Raw genomic sequence first — 27243 nt, 5'->3', positions numbered from 1 at the left:
ATTTTATTTTTACAAAATATATTAATTTTTAATCGTTTAAATAAATCATGTCTACGTAATTTCCGGTGTCTCGTTCTCTTTTTCTCTTTTTCTCTGTGTGTGCTGCTGAGAAAAGAAGCCTCTACCTTTCACTAAGATCACTTTTTAGTAAATAATTTCAGTTATGAGTAATGGACCCAATCAAAATGGACCAAGTCTTGATCAGCAGGTATTGTATTAACAGTTTTTAAAAATTAAAATAAATAACATGCCTTTAGTAAGGTAAAAAATGTAATTCTTTTTCCTTCGATAACCGAGAGTTCAGCATAGCATGCACCGGACCCATGCACCAACCAAGCGAGCTTGCCTCATTTTATGGAGGCAACGTGCCGACCCCGGCTCTTACTGTAAAATTATTATCTGGCCTAGCTAGGTCTTTAATCATGTACAATAATAGAAGGCAAGAACAAAATAAAAAATTAGTAGTATTAACTATTATGACAATAAATTGTGATGTTTAAATTGTTTGTTTTTATAGAATTGCCTTTTTTTTTTATATTATGGCATTCATGGTCCACAAGCTGAACAAGTTTTAAAGATAAATAAAAATAGGGGCTACAAGTACAACAGTAACTTATCGTTAATTATAATGATTTTTGAATTGCGATACTGTATTGTTGTAGCGACAGTTTTAGACACAAGATTTGATGTTGTACAGTAGGCTATATTTTCATGTCCTGAAATAAATTGAAGGTTAAGAAGACTTTTCTAAATTACAAATAAATTATAGGCTATGAAATATTTCTTTTTTACAGATGTCTGGGCTAGACTTGAATGCAGGGCACAAAGGAAACAGAGGAGGTATTTTCCAGTTAAATTATAATATAAATAACCTTCTAAACATTTCCCTTTCTGAGTACTGAAAGTGTTAAACGGCCTAACCTACTGTACAGTAGGACAAGTACTATTATGTGTGTCTTTTGTGGTGGAAAGACTGGGCCCAACAAAGGAATTGTACTTTTGTATAGTCCCCATTTTTGCCAGTTGGTTAAAAATGTATAAAAGTAGAAAATACATTAAAAAATCTAAATATTTTATTAATTTCAGTAATTACAAATACAAAAATAAACAAATAGCTTGATTGCGCCAAGGCCAAAAAGGTCAACAGCTTCTGTCGCCCATTAAGCGTGCCCCTAAAAAATATCTTGATTTCTTTTTATATAATAGTATAAATTTAAAATTATTATTTTTTAATTTATTAAGTACATTTTGTTATGTTACAATTTGTTTGTTTGTAGGTCCACAGCGCTATATACCCCCTCATTTAAGATCGCAACAAACTGGCGGGGGTAAGTAGTCAAATAGATTTTGTTTCTAATTTGATTACATGTTTATACAATTTCATTTCTTAATTTAATAATTAAAAAGTTAGGTATTGACTGCCACGCAGAAACTTTTTAAATTATATGAAATATATTATGAAAGGAACAACTTCCCCCAAAAAGTACTCTTCATGTTAAGTTTGTATTATGTTGAGAATTTTTCTTTCGCTTGAAGGTTATGCTGCTGGTAACCAAGGTGGCTATGTAACCTACACAGGAGGGGTTTATAGTGCAACAGGTGAGGGCCTGTGTACCTTACTATTCACCTTCTAGGCCTATGGTTAATATTATTTAAGGTAGTGCTGTTAGCAATCCTAGGTCGTTAGTAGTAATCACAACATTGTCATCTTCCTAGGCCTAAAGTGTTGATGCTACAGTAGCAGCCATGCTCCTAGGCCTAAAGTGTTGATGCTACAGTAACAGCCATGCTCCTAGGCCTAAAGTGTTGATGCTACAGTAACAGCCATGTTCCTACGCCTAAAGTGTTGATGCTACAGTAACAGCCATGCTCCTAGGCCTAAAGTGTTGATGCTACAGTAGCAGCCATGCTCCTACGCCTAAAGTGTTGATGCTACAGTAGCAGCCATGCTCCTACGCCTAAAGTGTTGATGCTACAGTAGCAGCCATGCTCCTAGGCCTAAAGTGTTGATGCTACAGTAGCAGCCATGCTCCTAGGCCTAAAGTGTTGATGCTACAGTAACAGCCATGCTCCTAGGCCTAAAGTGTTGATGCTACAGTAACAGCCATGCTCCTAGGCCTAAAGTGTTGATGCTACAGTAACAGCCATGCTCCTAGGCCTAAAGTGTTGATGCTACAGTAACAGCCATGCTCCTAGGCCTAAAGTGTTGATGCTACAGTAACAGCCATGCTCCTAGGCCTAAAGTGTTGATGCTACAGTAGCAGCCATGCTCCTAGGCCTAAAGTGTTGATGCTACAGTAGCAGCCATGCTCCTAGGCCTAAAGTGTTGATGCTACAGTAGCAGCTGTGCTCCTAGGCCTAAAGTGTTAATGCTACAGTAGCAGCCATGCTCCTAGGCCTAAAGTGTTGATGCTACAGTAGCAGCCATGCTCCTAGGCCTAAAGTGTTGATGCTACAGTAGCAGCTGTGCTCCTAGGCCTAAAGTGTTGATGCTACAGTAGCAGCCATGCTCCTAGGCCTAAAGTGTTGATGCTACAGTAGCAGCTGTGCTCCTAGGCCTAAAGTGTTAATGCTACAGTAGCAGCCATGCTCCTAGGCCTAAAGTGTTGATGCTACAGTAGCAGCCATGCTCCTAGGCCTAAAGTGTTGATGCTACAGTAGCAGCTGTGCTCCTAGGCCTAAAGTGTTGATGCTACACCAGCAGCCATGCTCCTAGGCCTAAAGTGTTGATGCTACAGTAGCAGCTGTGCTCCTAGGCCTAAAGTGTTGATGCTACAGTAGCAGCCATGCTCCTAGGCCTAAAGTGTTGATGCTACACCAGCAGCCATGCTCCTAGGCCTAAAGTGTTGATGCTACAGTAGCAGCCATGCTCCTAGGCCTAAAGTGTTGATGCTACACCAGCAGCCATGCTCCTAGGCCATGTATGCTGTAGCAGGCAGCCATTTTGCTGTATGCTTGATGGTTACTAGCAGCAATTTTCTACTTTGGAGACTAAATAAAGTATTGCTAACAGCCATCCTTACAAGGCCTACCTTGTTTGTTTATGCCCTTTAGTATCTTTTGTACAGTGGTTGTTTTTTTTTTCCATGGCAGTTCCTTATGTAGGCATGTTTCAAGGTCATTTTTTATTGCATGGTGGTTGTCATGTATTTTATTCCACAGTTCTGGAATTTCCTCTTAAGTCCTGTCTACACTATCAAACTATTTTGACAAAAAAAGTGTGATATACCTAAATATGGTAGTGATACACACAAATATGGTAGTGGTATGACATCATCATGTCCATATATGGGCACATCACATTTTTTGTCGCATAAAGTTTGATAGTGTAGACAGAGCTTTAGAACATGGGTTCTCATACAGCATATTTATCAGGGAAGATCATTGTACAAGTCAATATAATACAATTACCGTATGTCCTCTGGTCCCCTAGAACACGAAAATAGGCCGACTTTGCGGGTTGGGACTATACCCGGCAAAAGCCTGGTTCAGGAAAAAAAATAATTGGTAAGCAAAAACCTCATCGGAACTGGCTTAAGAGAGGCCAACATTTAGACCAAAAGTCAATACTGGGTCTATACCCGGAGATATGCCTGTTTGTGAAATCAGACATAAAGTAAGGGGTGGGATTATATCCGAGGATATGCGGTAATACACTATTCCAATGATCAAATTAACAATTTTTTGTTTATGGAAACTTTTACATAACATACAACGATTTGTGTGTTTTTCATTTTTCAGAGTCGTATATAGAGTTTGTCCAACTTGGTTTTACTAATAACTAAGAAAACTGAGTAAATCTACCACCAGTTATAATAGCCCAGTGGTGCTGGTCAATAACAAAATGACACCGTCATACAGTTGGCTAAACTCCCCGAGTATATGGCTCTGACTTATTGTAATTTTCATGGTGTCAGTTTTATTTTTTGTACTGCCTACATTGGTTGAATATTTTTATGGAATTTTCTTTTTAATAACGTTTTATATATACCTCAGTAATCATGGTTGATTTGTAATGTGCCATTATATTAGTGTAGTATCTGTTATCAGTTCGGTTTTGTACACTTCATTAATTATCTTGTCCTTTTCTACAGGCTATGCAGATGATCTAGGAGGTCGTGGGTATGGAAGCAACCCAACGGGAGATTCTTATGGAGGGGGACGAGGCGGCGGCGGATACAGCAGAGGTGGATACAACCAAGGTTATAACAGGGGTTACAATTCCGGGGGTTACAATTCTGGAGGTTACGGTGGTCAGGATTATGGTGGGGGTTATTCAAGAGGGGGATACCAGCCTAGAGGAGGATATCAATCGCGTGGTGGCTACTCGCGTGGTGGTTACACCGATGCTTATCGCGGTGGTGGAAATCCTCAACAAAATCGGTTTAATGGTCGCAACACAGATGCAGATTGGAGAGGAAGGGAACCACCAAAGGCTGAAAACTCGTTTTGGAGTGGGGATCGCTACGGAGAGGCAAACAGACAAGAGGATAGCTGGGGCGGACGTACCGATCGTGATACAATCACCAAGGAGGATTGGACTAAGCCTCTACCAAGAAATGAGCGTGTAGAAAAGTGAGATCTGTTTTTATGATAATAAATTGCATAATATCTTCTCCAAGTACATTTGATTAAAGTATGCTTTCTTTCAAATTAATTAAATTTTAGTATATCACCGGGTGGTTTAGAATTTATTCTTGGCCTGTATACACAGTATATAATAATATTGTTTGACTCAAACCTAGATTTGTTAAGGTCAATTCAGACAGCATCGTACGACAAGGCCCGACGAAATGTCTTGACTCGTCATTGCTGTCTGAGTTGAATCCCACAAGTTAGTTGTCTTGAGATAGCACTGGGCTTTCTCCTGACGAGATGAATTGTCGTACAACGCTGTCTGAGTTGGCCTTTACCCTCTCTTACAACCCTTTAAATGGACAGAGATTATAAATCATGATTACACACGGGCGGAAAAAGATATCAATTGTCAATGATATTGTTTGTTTTTTAGGGAGTTGTTTTCTGGAGGAAACACTGGTATCAACTTTGAAAAATATGACGATATTCCAGTTGAAGCAACTGGGCAAAATATACCAGAAAATGTTTCAGAGGTTGGTAATTTTTTGCGTAAATGTATGTGGGGGTTGGCAGCAAACAAACAAGTTTGTTTTGCGCCTAGCATACTGTATACATATTTAGTTTACAAACATAGTAACTTGACCTTTCAAACCCCTGGAGTCGTAGAGAAGTGCCACCCAATTAATGAAATAACATTAATACACAGGCAAGCGGTTAAGGCAGGGGCGCCATTTACCATACCTAAAGAGCCAACAATATCTGCATGGGCTCGAGGCCGACTTGGATAAGGACTATAAAGCATAGATCCAGTGTACACAGTCTGTCTGTGTGCACTTTTAAGAACATAGTTTATCATTTGAGACAAGTAGAGGGTTACTCCGGTGAACTGGATCACAAAATAGCTCCCGTGTTTTTTAGGGGGATTACCACCTATCTGATAGGACAGTGATTAAATTACTATTGGCCACATATGCCTAAAGACAAAAATAAACCATGAATTTAATTGATAAACAAACTTTAATATAATTTTTCATTTAGTTCACTGAATCTAAACTTGGAGAAATTATCCATGCCAACATCCAGCTGAGCAAGTATGAGCGTCCAACACCAGTTCAAAAGTATGCTATTCCAATCATCTTGGCAAACCGTGATCTTATGTCATGTGCTCAAACAGGTACGTTACATACATTAATACAGTACGGTGGAACTCTTATTAAGAGGACACATTTTGGACCCAACAAAGTGTCCCCTGAATGGGGGTGTCCCAAAGGACGGGTCCTACTGTAATTGGCAGACATGTTAACCTCTGTCCACATTATCAAACTAGTTTTACAAAAAAAGTGTGATGTTAAATTTGGTAATGATATTCCCAAATATGGTAGTGATATGCCCAAATATGGTAGTGATATGCCCAAATATGATTGTGATATGCCCAAATATGGTAGTGATATGATGACGACATGTCCATATATGGGCACATCACATTTTGTTGTCATATAAAGTTTGTAGTGTAGTGTAAGTAGGGTTACTTAGCTGTAAGTGATATTGTTAATTTTCAATAGGACTGTTTCCATTTTATTGCGAAATTGAAAGCTGCCCTTTGTATGTTTGTTGTATTTAGGCAAATTGCCAGGGATATTTCTTCCCTTGGAAAATCCAAGAAACATTTTTTATATGGCCTTTGGCCCAAATAATATACAATCTAACAGTTAAATAGCATTGGTTGATATAGCCATAAGCAAATCCTTCTTAGAAATATCGATCCTATTCTGAGACAAACACAAGATGCTGTTTATAAGAGTGGACTGTATTTTGTCCTGAGAAATGATGTTTTTTTAATTTTTACTTTATTTATGTCATTTTATATACATAGATATTTCTAAATAGGACGCAGCGCAAGGACGTTGACGCAACTCAAGCGAGTTGACCAATCACACGCGACTTTTCGAATAATCCATCGCTTGAGATTGGTCAAATCACTTTGCCTTACATCCTTAAGTTGCGTCCCAGTCAGAACCAAGCTTTAAGCATGATTACTTTATAATACTGTATATAATGTTACTACAGGTTCTGGCAAGACTGCTGCATTCTTGCTTCCAATCCTGACTCAGATATTCAAGGCAGGTCCAGGACAGTTCCCACCAGTAAGTTTTTTTTCACAATTTTTGTACACTTGTATCATATGCAAGAACAAAAAACAAAACATCTGAAGCTCTGTGTACAGTATCAAACTTTGTGTGACAAAATGTGATGTGCCCATATATGGAAATGATGATGTTATATCACTACCATATTTAGGCAAATCACTACCATATTTGAGCACATCACACTTTTTTGTCACATAAAGTTTGATAGTGTAGACAGATCATTAAATCCAATATATTTTCATGACACCAATGAGAATAAGCAGAATGTTAGTATTCAATTGAAATTTAAATCTAAATATTTTTTTCTTCATTTAGAAAAACAGCAGTAACAAACGCAAGAACTATCCCTTGGCAGTCATCTTGGCACCGACTCGTGAGTTAGCCTGTCAGATATTTGATGAAGCAAGAAAGGTAAGACATTAGATTGAGGTGGTGTGTCCAAATATGGTAGTGATATGACATCATCAAATCCATATATGGGCTCATCACATATAGTTTTATAGTGTAGACAGAGCTTAACTAATATCATATAAATTAGTAAATAAACCATTCGATCGGCATTTACAATTGTTTCAATTATCATTTGTTTTAGTTTTCGTACCGAAGTCATGTACGTCCGTGTGTTGTGTACGGTGGAGCCGATGTTGGAGGACAATTACGAGACATGGAGCGTGGATGTCACCTTCTGGTAGCCACACCAGGACGTCTCGTTGACATGATGGAAAGAGGTCGTGTTAGTATGGAGTGCATCAAGTAAGTACATTTAAGTTCAGTAAACTTAAGTACATTTAAGTAGGGTAGACTTTGCTTAAGTACATGTAAGTAAACTTCAATTAAGTACATTTTAGTAAACTAAACTTCCAAGTGAATTAGGTACATTTAAGTAAACATCAATTAAGTACATTTTAGTAAGCTAAACTTCCAAGTAAATTAAGTACATTTAAGTAAACTTCAATTAAGTACATTTTAGTTAAGCTAAACTTTTAAGTGAATTAAGTACATTTACGTAAACATCAATTAAGTACACTTTAGTTAAGCTAAACTTCCAAGTACATAAGTGCATTTAAGTAATGTTTTAAACCTTGCTTGTTTTAGGTGGCTTGTACTTGATGAGGCTGATCGTATGTTGGACATGGGTTTTGAGCCTCAGATTCGTCGTATTGTTGAACAAGACAACATGCCAAAGGCTGGTAGACAGACGCTTATGTTCAGCGCCACCTTTCCCAAGGAAATTCAGGTATGTTCTCTCCCACATTATAAATATTAAAAAGCCGCATTTAAGATAAATATATCTGATTGATTGGTGAAGTTCTTGCTGGACAAGAAACCATAGCCATGCTTGACTGATGCTATACTGCATATTGGGTATTTTGCTTTAACTTTTTGCTTATTTTATTTGTATTTCCATTGAGATCCAGCCACTGATACCCACAGCATTGTCATTTATTCAATGCTTATTTTATTTTGTATCTCCATTGAGATCCAGCCACGGATGCCCACAGCATTGTCATTTTTCAGTGCTTATTTTTTTTGTATCCATTGAGATCCAGCTATTGATACCCACAGCATTGTCATTTTTTCATTGCTTATTTTATTTTGTATCTCCATTGAGATCCAGCCACTGGTACCCACAGCATTGTCATTTTTTCAGTCAGTAATTTTCCTTTGGATTTATATATATCTACCAATATATCCACCAGCTTTATTATTTCTGTTTAATTTAGATGTTGGCCAGAGACTTTCTTGATGACTACATCTTCTTGGCTGTTGGACGTGTTGGTAGCACCAGCGCTAACATCACTCAAAAGATCGTGTGGGTTGAAGAAGTGGACAAACGTTCCTTCCTTTTAGATCTTCTTAATGCTGCTGGTAAGGAGTTTTTTATCAATCAATGAATCAAATAACATTTATTTCCAAAATGGTGGCGTCACCAATAAAGCAAAAGCTTGCGTCAGGGACGCCAAAAGAAAACATTCAAAAGCAAACAAAACATATATATATAACACAGAAATGAAAATAACAATAAGACGTAAAGCCGTACATTTCAATTGCAGTATAAATCATACTAATACATTTTCAATTGCTAGAGGTAAATATATTAACAAAAAACATGACCGCTAAGTATTGTTTGATAATAATGCAATCTTTTTGAAACTATTTACATTTTGTATGTTTTGAAACGAAAGAGGCAAAACATTCCATAGTTTTGCACCAAGTAATGAATTACGTGTCCCAATGTCCCAGTGAATGATTAGTATGGTGTACATAGGTCCTATCTAGTTACCTTTTTAATCTCCTTATCCCATTAAGGCTTGTAGTTGCTATAACAATGTGTAGGGTTTGTTTTCAGCCCAACATAACTTCTGACTTATTATCTGTGTGTAAACTGTGATCACTCTGCTGTCTGAAATGCCTTTTGTTCACAAACTTTTTGATAACCAAGCATTATTGTGTGATATTGATGTTATCATAACTTCCTTTTAATAGACATAGATAAACTTTATAAAACATTGTCTTCCTTTGCAGGTAGTGATTCCCTGACATTAGTGTTTGTGGAAACCAAGAAAGGAGCTGATGCTCTTGAAGATTTTCTGTATAGTGAAAACTACCCAGCAACAAGTATCCATGGAGATAAGTCGCAACGTGACCGAGAGGAAGCGCTACGTACCTTCCGTACTGGACGTACACCAATTCTGGTAGCAACAGCCGTGAGTAGCCTAACCATATTTTATGTAATGGTATTTATTTTGGTTTTTCTGGGGAATAAGGTAAAAATATGAATTTAAATTTTTCTTTAGGTTGCTGCTCGTGGTCTGGATATCACCAACGTCAAACATGTCGTGAACTTTGACCTACCAACTGACAGTGAAGAGTATGTGCATCGTATTGGCCGTACTGGAAGAGTCGGAAATCTAGGTAATGTTGCTTCAATACAATAACCCCACAGGAGGGAAAGTTTTTTAATGTCCTCGTCCAAAGATGTTTTCATGATTTTAATTTAGTTTTTTTTTTATCTTGCCTTAGGGTCAAGAAATGTTAAATTTAATACTGTATATGTGTATAAAAATATCATCACAGTTTTTAGTGTAATGATCATGGTCATCACTAAAACTAAAAAAAATAAAAAATGTTTCTCCATTGTAATTTGTATGTTTTATATAGCAATTTTTTAAAATTATCATGGTGTCTGCGTTACCATAAAAACTATACTTATTAAAAACTGTGTTTTTACCCAAATGAGTTTTGTCAACATTGTATTTTGTTTGTTTTATATAGCAATTTTTAAATTATATTTTTGATGTTCGTAGGATTGGCCACTTCATTCTTCAATGAGAAAAATCGTAACATTGCTCGTGATCTGTGTGATCTATGTATTGAGGCTAAACAGGAAGTACCAACTTGGTTGGAATCAATGGCTTACGAGGCCAAGCACAGCGGCTCAAAGAGAGGACGAAACCGGTATATTATCTTTTTACATTGTTTTCTATTATCGGGAATTTTTTTAATCTGCAGTTGCTTTCCATGATGGTTTTAATTCAAAACAAATTAAATTAATATTTATATCTTATACGAATGACAAAACAGTTTTATGTACAGCAAACTAAGATGGGGAAATCCCAGAAAACAAATGCTTGAAAGGCTGCCAGAACAGAATGTACTTTACTGTACTTTAATTTTTAAATAACATAAAAAATATTTTCTTTCAATTATTAAGACTGTTTGAAGATGAATTTATTTCACTGATTTTTTTTGGGTCAACTTTTGTGGATATAACAATAATTGACATTGAAACATTATTTTTTGCTTTTCAGTTATGGCGCTGGAGGATTTGCATCTCGTGATTACCGACAACAGCACCAGCACCAACACCGTGGTGGCGGAAGAGGTGGTGCTACCCAGACTCAAGTGCAGGCTACCACTTTTGTTGCAGCACAACCACCGCCATTTGCTTTCGCACACTACGGTGGACACTACGGCGGTACCTACGGTGGATCGTACAGCCAACCGGCAGCTAGTTCTCAAGATTGGTGGGGAAATTAAGAAGTTTACACGAGAACGCTGTTTAAGTAGAGCAACAATGTTTAGTAAGTCTTTGCTTAAAGTCATTGTTAATTAGCATGTTAGGATTGCTTAATCTCTTGATCGTTTAATAATTGTGGGGCTTTAAATTTGTATATGAAGGAGGTTTGAAGTGCTATTACTACTTCTTGCCTTCAGATGTGTTTATGGATTCTTCGTTCAGCACCGAAATTGGTAGATATAACAAAATTTGTGATCATAAGATAATAGAAATTTCTGAATGAAGAATTTAGTGTTGCTTGGGCAATTTTCGATATCGTTGTCAAGCGCCCTATTTCTAATTCAAGCAGATAAAAAAAATGCTATTTGGTGTACTTATAGACTCAAATTAATGATGGTTACTAGAAAAAAAAATTTGAAAAAATGATAGGGGCAAGTTGATTCGTTATTGTGCTTGTTTTTAGTTAAAACTTATGTTGTTCCATTGTCTTCCTTATAGAAGAGAACTCTCCAAATGTGAATATATGGCGAGACTATGTAAGGTCATTACAATGCATATTTTAATCAGTGAAAATTGAAACCAATTTGTCTAAAATGTTAGGCGTTCAGTTCGCCTAAAGTTCTACATACTCAAGGAAACGTTTGTTATGATAACTGTGTGTGAGTGGCTTTGTCCACGGACATACAAACTGAATCTATATATAATTGTGCTTATGTTTGATTTTATGCTAGTTGGTTATGGTATCCTTCCAGTGAAAGAACATAAAACAGGTTTTGCAATCAATTATATGAATTTCCATAATATTCTATGTATTAGTTATTAAGCGTGTATTTATTGTTCACAGATAAATTATTGTTACAACGCTATCTAGAAATGATATAGTAAATATTTCTGATTTTTTTTTTTAACAATTAAATATCGGAGATGATGCCATTCGCTTTATTTTAAAAATTAACATTCCTCAGATTTGTGTGAATGGGTGTTAATACAAGGTACTTCATGTTTTGATCCGTATTTAATCAACGTTATTAATGTACATATTTCTTCACATTTTTCCGCATCAACGATCAATATTATAGTATTACAATTCTCTCCTGGGATGCTAGTCAGTAGGTTGAAAAAAAAACATGTATAGGTAGCCACCTTTGCACAAAGTTTTAAATTAAATTATAATATAAGGTTTTACTTAATACTGATAACATATTCGTAGTTGTTGTTGTTATACTCTGACAAACAAGTTTATTTTTTATGTGATGTAATATAATGATATATTACATTAATAATCCATTTTCATATGTCTTTCGTCTTTGTGCCTCCAAAGGTTTAATATCTGTTGCGCCAACCAAAGACATTTTGAATTTTAATCTTAGTATTAACACTGTACATGTCAACAAAATTAAGTTGTTTTTTTGTTTGTTGAAGCCTTATATTTATTCATTACATTAAGAAAATTGACTTTTCTAACAAGTGCAATGCGTCTTTCTAATTAAGGAGAGATCCATTGTATGTTATAGAATATGCAAATGGCCTACTCTTATGATTTGTATCTCTGTAAATATACGTAAAGTTTGCTCGGCTAAACGTTGTGTGCTAAGAGCGAATACTGGGATGATAATAAGATTTATTATCCAGACTGTTTCTACCACCTTGTTGGTTGTCGGTAGATGATATACAAATTAAAAGGGCTAGATATATGACCTTAGTCCTAGTAGGTAAATTTGTATTTTCTTATTTTATTACCTAGGTTAGATATAATATTGTGCTAATCTGGGTGTTTTTTTAAAGAAAAACAGCTCATTTAGAACAATACCAACGATCGATTGCTGCTAAGGTGGCTTATTTAATATAATCTAAATATAGTTTATCTAATGCGATGTACATTTGTCCCAGGAGAGACTAACGAATGAGAGAATTGTATTGACCTTTGACCTAAAAGACCAGTAATGGGAGACACAGATGACCTTTTTGTATTGACCGTCTTCTATGAACATTTTACCTTTTTTAAATATTAGTTAATTGGTCATAATTTGTATGTATTGTATACTGGTTATATTGGCAGGGTAGGTGAACTGTTTACCTACCAATAGTTGTCTGAAATCGCCTTGATCCATTTTCACATATTATGTATATGAAAAAAAATATGTTCTAGTGTTGTTACACTAAGACATTACCTGTGCCAATACAGTTTTTATTATCTTGCCATCCAGTGCATTCGTCATGCGCGCGTTAAAAAAAATATTTAACAAAAGTTTACAAAAGGAGGCATTGTAAGATTAAGTATGCGATTCGTGATTGACAGGTACTAGGTTCCGAGTGCCTTATATGGGTGTGTACTGTGTGATGTCACAAGAATATGTGGCATATTGTAAATGAGGTTGCGTGTAGTCTTCCTGGACTGTATTAAGGAGGTTATAATGTACACACATACTTCTATTAACCAGTGTATACATTTTATAATTGTGCCGTCCACAGTGCGAGATGAGACAATGCCGTATGAATTGTTGCAGACATTTACGTCTGTGTTTTATTATATACAATAGATTTGTGACGTAGCATTTGCAATGGTGCTCGATTATAGATTTTAAACATGTTAATATCAGCTTTTTTAAAAGTGAATGCGATGGACATCTTAATGCTGCATTTACTGTAGCATTCAAAAGTAAGAAATGTCGCATAACCAGTGTATAATGCGAATTTATAAAGAAAGAAAAAAACAGTACAAAAGTTATTTAATAACGAAAGCTGTAACATCCAGGAACAGCTTTTGTTACTATGTTTTTACGATATTAATGTAAACTTGTATTCATATTATTTATGTGTGTTCCGAATAAGAATTTAAATACAATGTTAATAAATACCAGTACATACCTAGCTGTTAAGGTTAGTATCATTAGCAATAGTATTTTAATTATACTTTTTTATTTCAAAATGGTGTTATGACCAAAGAAAAAGGTACATTGTTTGTGTCTCCCCTAATATGTGGATTCAATGACATTACTTCCACGTGTGAATCGCTTAATTTGTTTTTGGAGAGTCTAGTTAATGGAGCAACAGAGTTTTTTTTTTAGTATTTTTTTAAGAACCCATGGTTGTTCACGCTCAATTATGACGTCAGCACTTAATGTAACAGGCCTCAGCTGGCCATATCTTTCGTTTTGTCTAACCAACATTCTTACTGTGTGTTAAGACGTATTCTGTTTTTGATATCTTTAGAGAAATATAGTTGTGTAGCTTTTATGCAATATATTACTTAAAAAATAAAACTACAGTTATCAGACAATATTTATGTACGTGGGGAAATTATGCAAAGTGTTGTCAAACAGTGGGTTCTTTCTTTTCCCAAGTTAATAAAATACAAATGTTGCAAACGTGTTTTGTTGTTGTTTTATGTTAATTTGTAGCACTTTTACTTCCTCTAAAGTTACGTTCAAACGGGAGCCCGGACAAAAAAATCGTGAAAAAAATGAATGTAGTGTAGAATAGAACCGTCCTCATTATTAAAGCTTGGTTCCCACTAGGATGCAACGCAAAGTGATTTGACCAATCACACGCGATGGATTATTCGCGTGTGATTGGTCAACTCGCGTTGCGTTTACGTAACGCAAGGACGAAGGAACCAAGCTTGTCACATTTCGTACAAAACGTACGTGTGAAACCGAAAAACGTAACGTAAGATTTTCTCTCCGGCAACACATACCAAATCCGTGAGTGTGAGCAAGCTTTTGTGTACTACAGTTGTATACATTGAGTCTGAAATCAACATCAACACACCGTATGTGAATAATGGTACGGTACAGGATACGGTTGTCTAATACAGAGATTTATATTCTGCCAAATTAATTTCAGAACAAAACTGCAGTGCTATGGTTATTATGAAAAAGAAAATCTGTCTGGGGGAGGAATGAAGGTGCCCGATGTACGTGTTTAAATGTCTTTCCCAACCAACCTGGTTAAAATAATGTAGGCCTACTGCAGAATACCTATACTGTGTAATATATGCAATAATTCCAATAGTCGCGAGCCATTAGGAGCTCAATATTATGACGTTATTCAATTGCTTTGTTTATATACACAACACAATTATGTGCAGAAAACGATTGATTTATTGCTCAGTAAAATACAAAAAAGCAACAGCTGGTAAAATAGCCGACTATCTGACGTTTAATTATCACGGAGTAATTTAGCGGATTATTGCAATATTATGCTTGCATATTGTCGTTAAATCGGCATTTGTGTATTGTTGCAGTCAGTTATTATAATAGGGATTTATCAACAATTTGTTGCATTTTTCATTCTATTGAAATGTGAATATAACATGGATTCGTCTGTCCTAGAGGATGCCTCATGTGGTATGTAACGTAAGCAGGTCTTGGACGACGATCCCCGAGTCGTTGTCGTAGCAGGTATAACGACATTAATCGAGTGGAAGCTTTTCTCTGTATATTCTCTGTGCAGGTCTTTTAATTCGTCTGGCTCTCTTATCCTCAACTAGCTACTGGTGCTATACCGTTTCCTGCTCAGTCTAGGCACATCCATGGTCTAGCCGGTAGGCATGTGTGGGTGACCGATAATCGTTCTTGTACCCGTTACAGATAGTGTGATTTGCCTACCTAACTTAAACCGAGGCGTCACATCACATCACGACGTGTAACGCTCAAACATAAACAATTTTTTTTCCGGATTCGATATGGAATCGTCTGCTCCAGAAGGGAGAGCAGACGAGGTCTTAAACTTGAACGTAGGAGGGTGCCGTTATACCACAAGTCGATCAACCCTAACACGTTTTCCGGACTCAATGCTCGGTTCCATGTTCAGCGGCCGTTTACCCTCAAACGTCGACGATTGCAATAGCTACGTCATTGACGGCGACGGTCCAACGTTTCGACACGTTCTGAACTTTCTCCGTCGTTCAAAACTCATTCTACCTGACGGATTCAAAGAATGGGATATTTTATCTGCGGAAGCAGATTTCTACCAGATACAAGATCTCATTCAAGCTATTGATAAAAAACAAGAACAAATCAACGAAGATTTACAGAAGAATAAAGAACAAAGCGAGGCATCGCAATCGTGTGAGTTCTTAGAAGTAGAATTTGAGTGCGCTAACGGACAGTGGTTGATCTTCGGCGATTCTAAGTTAATCGATCAATTATCGGCGATTAAAAGTTGTTTTGTTCATATGACTAATTACAAAAATCAGTTAAAAAAGGCCCAGGTATACGGATTGACAACTCCCCGAGGAACATCTGTAAATCGACTGAAACTTTTTAAAGAAATTTCTCAACATGGATTTACGTTGATCTGTACATCATCCAGTGGTGGAGATGAACGCTCGACTGATAGGTGGACATTTTCTAGAGAGGAAAAGCCTACTGTTGATCTTAAAGCAGAACATTTAGAATAAGTGGATATGTTTGTTGGCTAGCCAATAAACTGAACAGTAGGCATACAATTCGTAAACTGAAAATAAAAGTATTTTACTACTCATAAAAATATAGATGACTCATAGTATTTTAGGGTGATTGGGTGTCTATAGTAACTGAATTGTTATAGATTTTTCTGCAATCTAACTCTAAGGGCTATACTTTAACTGCCAAATAAATAATATTCATCGTGTAATTTATTTTTGTATTATGAAGTTCTGTTGTTGGGGTGGGGGGGGGGGAGGTTTCTTCTTTCTTGTTAATACGGCGCGCATACTAACTGAAGACATTGATTCTTTTTCTGTCTTTGTGTCCAAGAAATGGGTAGGCCTGAGCACTCTTTTGACTTGTCTCTTCCCCGTCTTTATCACTCTTCCACCATCTTTATTCCTTTCCGTAAAGATGGTAGTGGTAGATTATCACAGCTGATCATTCATTGGTCAGAAGTGTGTGTTTAAAGAGACCGGATTAAGCGAGCCAGAGTGCGGAAGTGCAACGAAGCGTGCAATAATATAATGAAGGAAAATGTAAACAAAAGCCACATCCAACAACTCAACCACCCATAATATCTTGGATGAGTTTGCACTTTTTAATATATCATCACGGTATATATTAATAATATTACTTTTTAATGCGTGTAATACAGTTCAATCGAACTTTCTACCGTGACGTGCTTCTACTTGACCTGGATTCTGTTTGTTTTATATACATATCATTTAAATAAACTGTTATGTTAGGCTCCGTACGAATCATACCACACGCATTGTTGAACGAGGCGAGGCGGAAGCGGTGCATTCTCTATCCGGTCGAGTCCCTGGTGAGTTAACTCCTATTATGCTAGGCCTAGGTTGAATTATTAATATAAGATAATAAAAAACATCTGTAAAAATAAGTAATTAAAATTGGAATAAAGTGGCCCAAATGGGCTAGATTAAACTAGAGGTTTATAGAACCCTTTCCGCTTGTTACCATTTTATGTATTTTTGTAATATTGTATTGTTTTAATTTTTGTTTTAAAATGCTTAAATATATTTATTTTTCAGCCTTTGGAGTTATAAAATAAACCATGACGGAGACGAAATATTTATTTTCAGTTTTTTTGGCACTGACCTTAATTAATTTAACATTAGCGAGCACAGAAACAGACACTAAATATGAAGATATAGGAGAAGGAGAACTTGTAAATAATGGCACAACAGATGAGCACACGGATAATGAGCATGCCGAACATGGTGTCCACCTCGCTCAATGGAACATTGACCATGTGGAGCTTCCGTTAACAATCACTCTAGCTGTGTTGATGGCTGGAGTTGCCAAAATTGGTAAGACCAAGTACAACTCCTGTTCTCTGGTTGGAGTAGGGTAACATTCGAGGAGGAAAAAACCTAAATCAGGATTTCTGATGAGTTTGCTATGAGGGGACGTGTTCCCTCATCCTGGATCTGCTCCATTGGAGATATTATAGTAGATGAATCAATACACTATGTTGTTGGTACAATATTATATGAATGTTTAGATTATTACTTTTTTATGACTTTGATACATTTTGTTTTTTAGTTTTTCACAAGTTTGAAGTTCTATCTTCACATGTTCCAGAATCAGCCTTGCTAATTGTTGTTGGTACAATTTTTGGTGCAATCACGTAAGATTCATTGATTTTAATTTTAGTCGGCAAATATGCAAAACCAAACACTATTTTCAGCTTTGCTATTAATAATATTCTTTACACCCATTTTAATGATAGTTTTGTAGGGAAATCTTTTAAATAAATCATTGAGATGTCATGATACTAGAATTATATATGGTTGTCCTATCACAAAGTTGCTATGTTAAAACGTAACCAATTGCACTGGTGGGTAATGGCCCTGCATTACAACATACCAAACAACACAGCAACAGAAAGAAAGAACATTTTTTAATTGCAGCTTGAGAATTGACTTGTCTTCTCGCAATTTATTTAATTTCCCAAGGAAGAGCCGAGGCATACGGTATCCTTGTACTTTTTGCACTGAGGCCGTCCAACTTAATTAACTACTGTAGTACTATTGGCCAGAGGCCAGCGATGCTTTACTCTAGTCAATAATATATGTGATAACCTCAGCAAAACGATGCACGTATAAACATACTCTTTACACAGCTTCAGTGTACTTTCTTTGAATTAAAGAAAGATATGTGAACCAAGAACTCTAAGGTTACATTCACACTTTCATGGATAGGTCGTGCCATTTAACTCCATTTTCCTTTATGTAACAGAAGTGTAAATGTAGCTTAATGATAGGAATTCAATCCTAAAATGTATAGTTTGTGGATAAGAATGATATTAGTACAATATGTATTTTCTCACCCAGGAATAATAAACTAGGAGTGAGATAGGCTAAAGCCCAAACAAATTCTGCACACACTCCATAATTACAGTAAATAAACTGTAAAAATAAACGTACCCCTAATATATACAAATTACAACTATCTATATACAATTTATATATTACAAGGGAGAACCTAGTGTAATATATTGTGAATTTTTGTATAATTCTTCAGTTCATTGTCCTTTAATTTGTTTTCAGTTTCTCGAAAGAATCAAAGTATTTATCATTTGACGAAACAACGTTTTTCCTTTACCTTCTTCCACCGTAAGTAAATCATATTTTCTATTTCTTTTGTATTTTGTTAATTTTACTCCTTTTTTTTCTTGAGAATGGTGTTCAATGGTGGTTCCGAAACGCCGATCTTTTTTGTCATTAAATTTTATTATTAAAAGAAATGTTATTTATCCAGCTTAATTTAAAGACTGCAACCCTTTGTGCAGTTCATTGAACCCTTGACCTTGTGCTCATAAATAGTACAATAAAGCTTATACCATCTTTCATTCATACTTTTTCTCGTTTATTTTCTCCCTAGAATCATCCTAGAGTCAGCATATTCATTGTATGACAGAGTGTTTACCAATAATCTATTCACTATATTATTATATGCAGTTATTGTAAGTCATCTATCTATCTATCTATTTGACACTAGTCATTCCTATTCATGTCTTGTGCCTAAAATTCTCCTTCAATCTGTTCTTTATTCGCAATACATTTCCAATCTTTTGTTTACTTTTTTTTGTCTTAAAATCAACCTTAAGTTACACTACCAACTATCTTAAAATTATTATCTTAAAGATGTAAGATGTCCCCCAAAAACATGAAAAATGAAGATTAATTAAATCAGACTTTAAATAGGTTATTTTGTAGTTTTAATAAAGTTAATCCCTTCCGTAAAAAAAAATTCTAAACAAAAATCATGTTTTCTCATATAAAATGACAAAATAAATGGTCAAATTCAATCAAAAACCCCATTCGCTGTCAACCAATTTGGCTATTTTTTTTTTTTGAATTACAATTTTTCTGGTAAATACATTTTTTTTTATTTAATTAATATTGTTCAAAGTGGATAAATATTATTCAATAAACAGATTATATTTCAGGGGTACAATATATCTTTAACATCATCATATGTTACAAATCAGACAGTAGGCCTATTGTATGTTACTAGAGTGGTTTTCATATTAGTTAAATTCTCAGTTACAATTTCTGTAATTTTGAACGAACAAAATTAATTTACAAATGTACACTCTCTTTTATAATATAGTGCTGCATAGTCATTCTTCACTTGAAACTTGGCACCTGATGATTGATTTTTATCACCATCAGAAAAAAGTCTGTAGTATGCAAATAAAATGTTTTAATTTTAAATTTATTTATCTATTTATAGAAGTGTAAATGTTTATTTTGTTTCTGTTTTAGGGATCATTACTCAATTTTGGATTAATAGGTAAGTCAGAAATGTCATTTATTGTCTTATCTAATCTACTATAAACTCAACAGTCTGACTATAGTCTAATGTTCTGTCTACACTATCAAACTTTATGTGACAAAAAAAATGTGGTGTGCTCATATTTGTACACGATGATCATAGCATATCACTACCATATTTTGGCACACACTTTTTTTGTCAAACAAGTTTGATAGTGTCGACAGAGCTTAAGAACCAACCATGAACTATCCCATCTTCCAGGTGGCAGCCTTTATGGCGTGTGTGCAGCGGGTGCATGCGGTTCGTTTGAACCAACGATCTGGCAATGTCTGGCATTTAGCGCCCTCGTATCGGCCGTGGATCCTGTAGCAGTTCTGGCAATCTTTCAGGAAATTCATGTGAATACCAGATTGTATTTTCTTGTTTTTGGAGAATCTTTACTTAACGATGCGGTTACCGTGGTTTTATACAACATGATGGTTGCATTCATGGCAATGGACGCCATTCCTGCATCACAGGTCTGTTTCTTTAAATTATACAGATATTTAGCAAATTTAATGAAAATATAGATAGGATTATATTGAAGCATTTAGGATTATACTGAAGCATAGGATTATACCGAAGCATAAGACTATACTTTTGGGCAAAGACAGCTTGAAAAGGATAACAACAATTACTGTAACATTAGTCAATGAGCTCATTTAGTTTTCTTGTGTATAAAACAATGCATCTTTGAATTTCTTTTTCGTTTAGGTTGTTCTTGGAGTGTTTTCATTTTTTACCATTAGTATTGGTGGGCTGGTGATTGGTATTATTGTTGGTATGTTGTCAGCGTTCATGACAAAGTTCACTAAACATGTACGAGGTATGATACTGTTTCGAATTATAGTTAATCATAGTTACACTCTGTCTACACTATCAAACTAGTTTGACAAAAAAAGTGTGATGTGTCCAAATATGGTAGTGATATGCGCAAATATGGTAGTGATATGACATCATCATATCCACATATGGGCACATCACATTTTTAAAGTTTGATAGTGTAGACAAGACTGTAGATTATTAAATAAATAGAATCTTTATACAGCCGAAACTAGAACTCAATTTGACATTTTTGTTTTATTTTCAGTTGTAGAACCGTTGGCTATCATTGCAATGGCTTACATGTCGTATATTTTAGCAGAGTTATTTCATTGGTCAGGCATAATAGGGTTTGTTAATACATTGTGTTTTAATCATTTAATTTATCCGGTACATACAGTACCAAATTTCTCCTCCCGGAAAAAGCTAACTGATCATTATTGTATATCAATGATGGATGATATTTGAAATGAATTTATTTCTAATTTATAAAAATTAATGTTTTTTTCCTATCTAAAATTTCTTATTTTATTTATTATTATTAATTTTTAACCTAGTTTGAAAATGTGATCATGATTTTTATAATTTTGCACCAAAGATCGCATAAAGCTTTTTGTATATTTAAAAATAATATAATATAATAAGAATAATAATTTTTTTATAGAATTATTGGGTGTGGTCTCACTCAGTGTGAATATGCTTTTGCCAATATTTCTCGGAAATCAAATATAACCGTGACATATTTCATAAAGATGTTGGCGTAAGTACAAGTTGACTATCTGTAATAAAATCTTTGGACCATAATAATAAAAAAACGGTTATGTTACTGACGGAGTGGATGATGGTTCTAAAGCAATGGTGCTTGGGCAAAAAAAATTTTATTCAGATTCCTATTTTTTGTATAAAGTATTGATGTTTTCTCCGCAGAATGACGAGTGAATCGATAATCTTCTTTAGCTTAGGCCAGACGTTGTGGATCCATGACATGCTGTGGGATCATGGCTTCATGTTCTTGACTCTCGTCTTCTGCTTCATATACAGGTTTTTTAGTGAGTAATAAGGAACATAGAACACAAGGCCATAACTTCAAAATTCTTAAGCAACATACTGTACTAGGACAATGCACAGAAAAAAGTTTTTCTCATATTTCATTGTCGAAAAATGGAACAATTTTATTTGAGGGGGGCATTTATTAAAAATGATGTTCTATGGAGTGTGTTTATTTGGGGAAAGCGTTTATTCAAAGCGGAGCGTTTTTTCGAATAAATATGGCATTAAAATTTTGAAACCTAACACAAAATATTGGTAAATTTCTAGGTGTTTCACTTTTGACAAGGCTTGCCAACTGTAATCGTGTTTACAAAATTGGTGCTCTAGAACAGTTCATTATGGTATGTCTAATTTTGCCTTTTTTATTTACTTAACTATTTTACTTTGAGAATATCTTTCTAACTTTGGGTTGAAACCATTAGAGCAGAGAGTGTATGATTTTCCTCTGCCTTCTCTGTAGGCCTCTAGCGGGTTAATTTTCCTCCGGCTTTTATTGTAGGCCTAGCTATGGTGGGGTAATTCAGGGGGTGAGTGAAATCACTTCCCTGGTTAATTGTACTCTGCAATATTGTAAGTCTATGGTGGGTTAATTTTTCTCTGCTTTTATTGTAGGCCTATGGTGGGTTACGTGGAGCTGTTGCTTATGCTCTTGTCATTCAACTCAGAACCGGAAATGAAGATTTAGATCGTTTATTTACTACATGTACATTAGTTGTTGTCTTTTTCACCGTCTTTGTTCAAGTAAGTTATCCAAAATTATAATCTTTATTATATTATAAGAGAGTCGACTTATGAATTTTGTTAGGCCTTATTGTACTTGATTAGATTAGAAATTTGTGGTGAAAATACCATCGCTGTTATTACATTTGATACGTACATTTATAAACATTTTTATTTTTCAGGGAATCACAGTTAAACCTCTAGTGAACGCATTTAAAATACGAAAAGAAGAAACGAAAAAACCTACAATGAATGAAGAGGTTAATACGACTGTAAGTATCTTTCATAACTGGTTTAATTTATTTTTTATTTGATTTTCGATATAAAATATATTGTACTCCTAAAAACAACTAATTGTTGAATAGATTATGTATTATTTAATATTAGATAATGCTTATTACTCTGTCTGAATATATATTCTTTTTCTGTGAAATTGAATAACTTTATTAAAAATAAAAAAATGGTCTATTCAAAGTTTACTTTGTTCATCATTATTTTTGAAGTTTTGGGGAAAATTCACGTTTAATTTTACATACTTTTGTTTTGTTTCAGGTGATTGATTACATGATGGCTGGTATAGAAGAGATTGCTGGACAAAAAGGAGGTAATTATTTAAGAGTAAGTAAACCAAAGCAGTATAATAGAAAATGGCAGGGTAGTTAAGACACTTTACTATTTATCAGTTTGAATTTGGTAAAGACCCGTCTTGTAGTTTTGATGTACTAACTAAAATTAGTAAAATATAAAAAAGTGGTCCTGAATTGGGATCCCAGTCTGGATTGTCCGAATTTAATGGAGTCTTCCATGACCATATATTTTTCTGTGTTTAATTTTTTTATTAATTTTATAAAGATCCGTCTTTTAGGTTTGCTGTTATCTTGCTAACAAACGAACAATAATAAATATCCCAGAAAAAACAAAACGTCCTTCACGGAGGTAATAGAAATTGGTTGCATTTCTCCACCAAAGAAGGTTTAAAATGTTTATTAACCAGAGGATTAAATGAATTTGATTGCTTTATAGTTGAAATGGGAATATTATGATGATAAATACTTGAAGAAATGGCTTCAAAGAGATCCAGAGACAAGAGATATCCACATGAAGGCAATTTTTGAGCAAGTGGTCCTTAAGTAAGTATGCAAGCAGCAGTCTTTGAGAAAATATACTAAAACAACAATACGAAGAACATTTTCCGCAAAAAGTAATTCAACGACAAAATAATGAAAAGCCGTGGATGAACTGTCACATACATAAATTGATTGATGAGCGACAAAAGGCATATAGATCTAATAATATAAATTTATGGCGAAGCCAAAGAAACAAAGTAAAGTATGAAAAAAAAATACTGATAGTAGATACAGTACATTCACCTGACAATTTTAAGCTCTGTCTACACTATCAAAAGTTTTACAAACAAAGTGACATAAAGTTTGGTAGTGTAAACAGAGATTTAGATACATATTTTAACAACAAATTACATTTTGTTTACATAGAGACCACAGAGAGCATATTTTTGACATCGCAAAGGCGCCATGTGTAGAAGATCCAAAACTGATTCCAAGAGTATGCACTTTGGATCGAGCGATATCTGTTGATGTCGGGCAACTAGGTAAAAAAATGCAGAAGTAGTGTAGTAATACAGTCAACTCTCCCAATACCGGAAATTTTTGGGCTGGCCAAATATGTCTGGTTTTCTAGAAAGTCTGTTGTTCAGAATGTGTTTTGAATGTTAAAAATGAATTTGGGACAGTCCGGTATTGGGAGAGTTGACTGTAATTTTTATTTTAGTAATTAGAATGTTGGCATTTTTAATTGTTTTAACAGTATTTTACATTGGCCAATGGCGTTTTTGCAATCTGTGTTTTAACAGTATTTTTTACAGTATTTAACATTGGCCTATTAACCGTATTTTAACATTGGCCTATATAGTTTTTTTTGCAATTTCTGTAGTTTTCTATAGTTTTTGTCTTCATTTTATTATGCCAAGCAAAATGAATTTACATTTCAAATACAATTTCTTGAATCTTAGTATACCAGAAATTCTGGTTACTTTAGGCAATTAGTAGGTACTGTAGGATACATTTACAACCCAAGCAAATTTTATGTTATATAATTTTTATTCTAGATTTATTTAAAAATTATATTTCAGATCGTGAACCGAAACATTATGAGGCATATCGACCACTCAAAGGAAACTTCTCGACAGCTGACCTGCGGAGACTTTGGCGGAATAATCCATCAGTTTCGGTAATTTTTATGTACAACAATAATTACCTCTACATTAATTCAATAAAAAAAACTAATTCTTGTTTAAACATTTGAATCAAAACATTATTTTTTGTAGATGCATATGCCTTATGACAAGAATCTGAAGGACGACGACAAACGTGATTTGTCATTCCAAATGCGAGAAAAGAAATGTTACCATCTGGCGATGAGAAAACGTCACGGTTCAATGAACAGACAGTCCGCAGTCGAAGAGCCTTCAGACAACGAGGAAGAAGGAATCGTAATACAATTTCATCCGAAAGTCACAGAAGAAACAGACAGTGCTAAGTTGAATGGTCCTGAAGTTTACCGGCCAGAGATAAACGGCACTAGTGAAACCACGGCTCTTATGATAGATAATGAAGATGAAGTTGCATTTTCACACGGCCCTGATGTGTTTGAATCATCATTGTAGGCAAGCCCATTGCTAGGGTTTTTACAGGGGAGTTCTTTTTTCTGCAAATAGGGGCAAGAGCGTAAGCAACTCAAGAAAAGACATAGTAGTAGATGAACATTATTTGTCTGCCGCTGGATATGTAGAATTGGTCAAAAAATTATCATGAGTTTAAGATGTATTGTCTTTTTTTTTTTTTTAAATATGCCATTTTAATGTCACATATTATAGTAATCCACTGTGAACAAAATTGAATAGAAAAAAAATGTTTTTACTTGAAAAAACTGTAATTTAAAGTAAACAATAGTCAAATTGGTTGAATTTGGCCATTTATTTTTGTCATTTTATATAAGAAAACATTATTTTTTACATTTATTTTTTTACGAAAGTGATTAAACAGTCCTGACTAGATCTTGTAAAAGTCCTAGTGTAACAGCTTCAGGATGAAACGATGTGGACAAAAGACTAGTGACCTGTTCAGTGATTGGGGATTTGGCTTAAAATTCTTTGAAAGGAAACATTTTGGCATGCACGGCGTGTCATAACTATACTAACTGAGCTAAGAAAAATATAAAATTTTATCAAAAAAATGCTTCTTTAAATTACATGCATAATGTTGTGAGATATATTGAATTACTTAAAATTTTATAGTATGGCGTAAAATAATATTTAACATTTATATTTATTTTCAATTAAATTTGTATGTTTGCAATGTGTATATAATGAACATTTGTTCTTTTCAGACTTCAGGTATATTATGTGAATATTAATATATAACCAATTTTATTTTCAAATTTTGTAAATTTATATAATTAAATTTGTAATAATTTCATAAAATTAAGAAGTAATAATGTATTAGGTTTTAAACTTCTTTCCATAGCAATTATGAAAAAGTATTATTTCAAACTTATAAATTACCTTGAATATATTAGTGTAAACTAATATATTTAATTTATTTTGTGTAATTTTGTAACTTTTGATTCATCAAACATATTATAAATCACATTGTTTCTATGAGCACGCTGTTGTATGCAATCACTTGAATCTAACAACAGGACACCGAGCTCACCATGCCAAGATAGGAACTCATAAGTCCTTTGATCTTATCTTATGTACATCTCCGTGCGCGCAGCGTCTGTTATAAGGGGCGTGGAACCGACGTGTCACAGCCACAGTTAAACCCTTTGATCTCCCAGAGCTCAGCATCCTGTTGTTAGATTGCCTTGCTTTAACCTTCTATGTTTTTAAGAACTGGTATTTCTGTTTTTATCGAAAGATCAAAAACTGAACTTTTCTAGAAAACAGATGTTATGGGACATGTGTTACAGTCTATGTCTTACCAAAATACGGGGAACACACCTGACCGTTGTGGTCATCGGCTTAAAGAATATATTTTTTAGTCGAATCAAGATATTTTAAAATTATATGACCAAATAAAAGCACGGCTGCACTATTTAAACAAAAACAAATTGGTATGTGTGTGAAGATTTTTAACAGACCAACTAAAATATATAACAGTAAAAGTATATACACTGTAGAATAGAGAGATATAAAAGAAGGGTATATACAGAAGTAAATTTTAGGGTAAAAATATTAGCAATACATTATGCATTATAAGGTGATGGGTAATTATTTTTTTTAACAGAATCTAGTTCCAGCTACAGAAAGTAATACAAAACTAAACAAAAAATAATCGATTTAGAATTTCTTCTATGTCTGTCTTTTATTTTTCATTAAATTTATGGATGCAATGTAATTGTAACTTATATTTAGACATAGTTTTCTAATTTTTATATGTTAAAATTGAATTAATAAAGTAGCATTTTCTAAGCAATGATTTGTAGAATATTTGTATGTTGTCAAATCTACCAAATTTAATTACCTGTTTGTACCACTCCACATATATCTATTCTTGGAAGTTAATAACCATAATATAGAATATACTTGTTGAAAATATAAAAAATGTAAAAAAAAATCAACAATATA

At 34.4% G+C, this 27243-nt stretch overlaps 4 protein-coding genes across 6 annotated transcripts in view; 3 read left to right on the top strand and 1 right to left on the bottom strand.

Moving 5' to 3' along the window:
• Nucleotides 1-27243, bottom strand: part of LOC144842895 (large ribosomal subunit protein uL2) — a 174235-nt gene that overhangs the window by 3060 nt on the left and 143932 nt on the right. The gene's annotated exons all lie outside the window — the stretch shown is intronic.
• On the top strand, nt 82-14114 carry LOC144842869 (ATP-dependent RNA helicase DDX3X-like). Of its 3 annotated transcripts, XM_078699432.1 has the most exons (16): nt 82-208; nt 795-840; nt 1278-1328; nt 1537-1599; nt 4095-4575; nt 5012-5111; nt 5617-5752; nt 6646-6722; nt 7041-7136; nt 7318-7478; nt 7821-7962; nt 8450-8594; nt 9252-9433; nt 9524-9641; nt 10034-10184; nt 10538-14114. In XM_078699432.1, exons 1-16 carry the CDS (start codon nt 164-166, stop codon nt 10764-10766), a joined length of 2223 nt encoding a protein of 740 aa, XP_078555558.1. In that variant the 5' UTR covers nt 82-163; the 3' UTR covers nt 10767-14114. The 3 variants fall into 3 exon arrangements, with proteins under 3 accessions (XP_078555558.1, XP_078555561.1, XP_078555562.1); XM_078699435.1 differs by lacking the exon at nt 1537-1599; XM_078699436.1 differs by lacking the exons at nt 1278-1328; nt 1537-1599.
• On the top strand, nt 14919-16322 carry LOC144842585 (BTB/POZ domain-containing protein KCTD6-like). Its single transcript, XM_078699038.1, has one exon. The coding sequence runs from the start codon at nt 15434-15436 to the stop codon at nt 16148-16150; it is 717 nt and encodes a 238-aa protein (XP_078555164.1). The 5' UTR covers nt 14919-15433; the 3' UTR covers nt 16151-16322.
• LOC144842870 (sodium/hydrogen exchanger 2-like) lies at nt 16908-27087 on the top strand. Its single transcript, XM_078699437.1, has 19 exons — nt 16908-16986; nt 17213-17491; nt 17727-17811; nt 18734-18799; nt 19068-19149; nt 19955-19982; nt 20226-20482; nt 20718-20829; nt 21094-21175; nt 21490-21585; nt 21753-21874; nt 22143-22216; nt 22488-22616; nt 22778-22867; nt 23148-23213; nt 23619-23725; nt 24089-24204; nt 24745-24842; nt 24940-27087. Exons 2-19 carry the CDS (start codon nt 17236-17238, stop codon nt 25276-25278), a joined length of 2205 nt encoding a protein of 734 aa, XP_078555563.1. The 5' UTR covers nt 16908-16986; nt 17213-17235; the 3' UTR covers nt 25279-27087.

Source organism: Antedon bifida, chromosome 5, assembly GCF_963402885.1.
Source record: "Antedon bifida chromosome 5, ecAntBifi1.1, whole genome shotgun sequence".
Lineage (NCBI taxonomy): Eukaryota > Metazoa > Echinodermata > Crinoidea > Comatulida > Antedonidae > Antedon > Antedon bifida.
The sequence above is the reverse complement of the archived record's forward strand: the minus strand, read 5'-3'. Positions and strand labels throughout refer to the sequence as shown.

Excerpts from the sequence above, each read along its gene's own strand:
- LOC144842585 (XM_078699038.1), top strand. The coding sequence starts at position 15,434 with ATGGAATCGTCTGCTCCAGAAGGGAGAGCAGACGAGGTCTTAAACTTG.
- LOC144842870 (XM_078699437.1), top strand. The coding sequence starts at position 17,236 with ATGACGGAGACGAAATATTTATTTTCAGTTTTTTTGGCACTGACCTTA. Across the intron at positions 19,150-19,954 it reads TATTATTATATGCAGTTATT|GGATCATTACTCAATTTTGG; the intron begins GTAAGTCATCTA and ends TTTCTGTTTTAG. Across the intron at positions 20,483-20,717 it reads ACGCCATTCCTGCATCACAG|GTTGTTCTTGGAGTGTTTTC; the intron begins GTCTGTTTCTTT and ends TTTTTCGTTTAG.
- LOC144842869 (XM_078699432.1), top strand. The coding sequence starts at position 164 with ATGAGTAATGGACCCAATCAAAATGGACCAAGTCTTGATCAGCAG. Across the intron at positions 209-794 it reads GACCAAGTCTTGATCAGCAG|ATGTCTGGGCTAGACTTGAA; the intron begins GTATTGTATTAA and ends TCTTTTTTACAG. Across the intron at positions 1,600-4,094 it reads AGGGGTTTATAGTGCAACAG|GCTATGCAGATGATCTAGGA; the intron begins GTGAGGGCCTGT and ends CCTTTTCTACAG.